The 4,545-nt window shown below is 46.3% G+C and overlaps 1 protein-coding gene across 1 annotated transcript; it reads left to right on the top strand.

Moving 5' to 3' along the window:
- The first annotated feature begins 1,694 nt into the window (after positions 1 to 1,694).
- LOC124676345 (aluminum-activated malate transporter 1-like) lies at positions 1,695 to 4,248 on the top strand. The gene is made up of 6 exons (XM_047212423.1): positions 1,695 to 2,022; positions 2,222 to 2,362; positions 2,478 to 2,750; positions 3,451 to 3,563; positions 3,651 to 3,800; positions 3,888 to 4,248. The coding sequence occupies exons 1-6, from the start codon at positions 1,695 to 1,697 to the stop codon at positions 4,245 to 4,247; spliced, it is 1,365 nt and encodes a 454-aa protein (XP_047068379.1). The 3' UTR covers position 4,248.
- Positions 4,249 to 4,545: the final 297 nt, after the last annotated feature.

Raw genomic sequence — 4,545 nt, 5'->3', positions numbered from 1 at the left:
GTGGCTAGCTGGTAGGGTCATTTTTACATCATGGAGTCAGCACTGGTAAAGTCAGGCGTGCCTTTGTAAGCCAAGAACTGAAGAACAAGTTACGTTTTACCTCACCCGACAGTAGTTTCAAAGAATGAATATGCTAGTCAAAAAGCAGATAATCTAAACTAATTACCACTATAAGTGATCTGTCGGTCCCGAGCTACGTAGTACGGAAGAGTACATAATGTTACGATAGAACGCAAAACATGCATATAATAACATGGACTAGGAAAGGCGGTATTAAAAATATGCATGCAAATGCCAAGTTAGATAAACCAAGAGCTTCTAGAACAAACTAACACGCCCAATGCGCGCACACCTGTCTACAGCAACACAAAGTTCATATATACACGCACACACGCATAAGCCTGCAAAAGTATAGGTTAATTTTTTAAACTAAAATTCCACTGATCTATTAATAATTATCAACACTAGTACAATAAGCTCTAAAAGTAATAAAATTATAAATAGATATTTGAGTCACCTAGCGGAGACTACAATCACTAGAGTGAGCCGAAGGCGCGCCGCCGTCCTCACCCTTCCCTCACTGGACCTTGGCAAAGCTTGTTGTAGTAGACAAACGAGAAGTTGTCGCCTAATACCTAAAGGATTAGCACACCAGAGCAACAACCATGCTAATATGAGAACTATGGATCGGAAGGGTTATACTTGAAACAACACCAACTAACACGAACACCGATCAGATCTCATGAGATCCACTGAAAAGACAACTCCGATACACCCTACATCGATGCTACGCGCACCATCAAAATGTGGATAGGACAGAAAGAACCTTATTCTAACTTCAGGACATAGCCGTCGTTTCACTATCCTGAACAAGACACTACAAATACCTAGAAAATGAGAATGGAAACCTCCCGCTAGTAATGCAAGAGGCCGTGATCTGCCACATCTCTAAGGCCATAGGAAGCGCGAGGGACGAAACCCTAGATTGGTTTTTTATCGCCTCCTCTCTTCCCCGTATGTACCGGTTCAGTATAATTTTATTGTAATTAACTCATTCGCTAAAAATGATACAAATAATTTAACCGATTATAAATCCGACGCATGGGCCGGATCAGACACCGCTCTGCAACCCTAGAAGCACATCTATGCATGCAAAGAGTACATACAAAAAAGGTGAATAATCCAGCACATGTGGAAATGATCTTCGTGCGATACATTTCAAAGCATGACGCACAGCTAAAAACGGAACCGAATGCAACACATTTCCTCGTATCGGTGACCGCGTTGTGCATCCCCTGGAGCAGCGGCAACTGATCGCGTAGGAAGCTAGCGGCAAGAGCAACCGTACACCGGTGTACGGTGGAGAAGACGAGACGAAAGCGAACACGACAGCGCGCGGCAAGATCTCCCCAGTCATATTCTCCGGGAAAGCCGATGGCGCAATGCCTACGCTTTTGCTCCACTACCGATCGCTGCCTGCCCTGTCTGTCGCATCACCGTATCGCTTCCAAAAAGGCGCCGCGTGCAGCTGGCGTTTCCCTCCGCCTATATAACCCCTCGCGCGCCATAGCCATGACTTCATATCTCACACACACACACATGACATGCATGTCTGCTTTGTTGTAATCTTCAAGTAGGCTAGGAACATCGATCGATCACCGTTTGATCCGTATATATCCACCATTAGTGCTACCATGGAGGTGGATCACCAGATCAGAGTGAGCGACGGCAATGGCGAGACGACGGCCGGACACGGTGCTGTCGGCGGCGGCATCTTCGCGCGTTGCTGGCAGCGGCTCCGGTCGGTGCCCGTCGAGCTGTGGTGCAGGGTCGCCGGGTTCGCCAGGAAGGTGGGCCGGATCGCCAGGGAGGATCCCAGGCGAGTAGCGCACTCGCTCAAGGTCGGCCTGGCTCTGACGCTGGTCTCCGTGCTCTACTACGTCACGCCGCTCTTCAAGGGCTTCGGCGTCTCCACGCTGTGGGCCGTTCTCACCGTCGTCGTCGTCATGGAGTACACCGTCGGTACGTGCGTGCTATGCTATCATCGGTCTGAGTCAGTTCGTGTTTGATGAATTAATGGCAGATTAATAATCTCTAGTGTGCGTCACGCCATGTATTAGCGTGTGTGCAACTGTATATTACTAAGAATGTTAATTATGACAGTAATATAGCTTCTGTGTGCGTCACGCCATACATGAACTGAAAACATAGCGTGTAACAGGTGGCACGCTGAGCAAGGGGTTGAATAGAGCCTTCGCGACGCTGGTGGCTGGGTTCATCGCCGTCGGAGCACATCAGATAGCCAACCGCTGCGGCGCGCAGGGGGAGCCTATACTGCTAGGCATCTTCGTCTTCTTGCTAGGTACGCATGTATCTTCTATGGACTTTCCTCTCTAGACTAGAAGTAGTGTACTGGCGTGATAAAGCAAGAGATCGAGCTAGAAGAGAACTAATATGGATGGTGTATATTATTGCAGCATCGGCGGCGACTTTCTCGCGGTTCATCCCGGAGATCAAGGCCAAGTACGACTACGGCGTGACCATCTTCATACTCACCTTCAGCCTGGTGGCAGTGTCGAGCTACCGCGTGGAGGAGCTCATCCAACTCGCACACCAGCGCTTCTCCACCATCGTCATCGGCGTACTCACCTGCCTCTGCACCACCATCTTCGTCTTCCCCGTCTGGGCAGGCGAGGACCTGCATAAGCTTGCCACCGCAAACCTCGATAAGCTCGCGCAGTTCCTTGAAGGTACTAGTTCCTTCAGTTTCAAATTATAACATGTTTTGAATATTTTTATGTGGACTACGAAGTACAAATGAGTGAACACACATGCCGAAATGCATCTAGATACCTATGAATTCAGAAGAAGAAAAACTAGAACATCCTATAATTCTGAACGGACTGATAACGAAATTTGATTTGGACCTCTTGATCTCGACGACCACGTATATATGTGTCCTGGACTTCTGGCCATGCATGCATTACTACCATCAGTAACAAAGATTCCTGCACGTCGCTGTCATTCTTGTTCAAGCTATGTATGGTAATCAAACTATACAACGCAAATTGATCTGGAATTAATCTCGAATAGAAGACCGAATTTGTGTTCTCTAGATAAAAAAGAAAGGCAGAAACAAGCAAGCAACAGCAGCGGACACTTCCTGACTAGAGTAACCAGGCATACTCTGTTTTATATTTCTGCTTGTCAAACCCCCTGGAGCAACTTCATAAGAATACAGAGAACTAGCACTTGAATCTGGGACAATTTTGCTGACAAAAAATTGCTGATAAAATAGGGGACCAACAGACTACCTTACAATGGCACCGTTCTACTCTGCCAAAAAAACACTGAAAAGAAAGTACTCTGGAAAACTATATCATGCACTTGGAGTTAGTTACTTCAGACGGGCTCCAGAGTGTGAGACTGAAACTGTACACTTGTATGCAGGAATGGAATCTGAATGCTTTGGAGAAAAGGCTACCAGTGAGAATTTGGAGGGGAAACCCTTTCTCCAAGTGTACAAGAGCGTCCTCAATTCTAAGGCCACTGAGGACTCACTGGTAAGCTTCCTTTACTGATGACAAGCATCTGCGAGAAAACAGCTTGTATACCCGGCAGTTTTTGTAATGTTATTTCGAACATCGCAGAGCAACTTTGCCAAGTGGGAGCCCGGCCATGGTAAATTCGGCTTCCGACACCCATGGAGCCAATACCAGAAGCTCGGAGCTCTCTGTCGCCAGTGCGCGACTTCAATGGAAGCTCTTGCTTCCTATGTCATCACATTGCAAAAATCTCAGGTAATTGCAGATTCTCCCCCCATTTGATGTGCTCAAAATACTACGGATCCAAGTTATTAACCAAGACAGCATTTTCCTGATCAACAGTACCCTGAAGCCGATCCAGAGCTAACCTTGAAGGTCCGCAGGGCATGCGGAGAAATGAGCTCACACTCTGCTAAGGCGCTCAGGGAGCTATCAACAGCGATTCAAACAATGACTGTACCACCACCAGCCAGCATAACCATGTCTGCAGCCATCAAAGTTGCAAAAGGCCTCAGAAACGAATTATCAGGGGACGCGGCCCTGTTGCAAGTGATGCATGTGGCCGTTACTGCAACGCTTCTCTCAGACTTGGTTATGATAATAGTGAAAATTGCAGAAACAGTTGATAATCTAGCATGGCATGCCCATTTCAAGAATCCTGAAAAAACTCAGAAAGATGTCATTATCAACATTCAGAGTTGACGAAGAGGCAAACTTATGTCGGGTGTGGTTATTCTATCCAGAGAATACCATGGGAGCATCAATTCTAAGCGGGATCAACTAGTATGGTGATGGTGTACATTGTACAATACCATATTGTGTACACAGCATGTGATTAATTCTTCAATGATATAGAAGTAATTATGATGCTAAATTTTGATAATAAAGCACTGCTGTATTTCCAACAGACATGCTGCAAAAAAAAAAACAGTTATTACATATACTGTAGATGTCAATGACTAGTTTTCTCCTAAACCTTCCATCTTCCTTTTTTGGGCTG

This window comes from Lolium rigidum, chromosome 7 (genome assembly GCF_022539505.1).
Source record: "Lolium rigidum isolate FL_2022 chromosome 7, APGP_CSIRO_Lrig_0.1, whole genome shotgun sequence".
NCBI classification, from domain to species: Eukaryota; Viridiplantae; Streptophyta; class Magnoliopsida; order Poales; family Poaceae; genus Lolium; species Lolium rigidum.
Note: the sequence above shows the minus strand (reverse complement) of the source record. Positions and strands in the feature narration are given on the sequence as shown.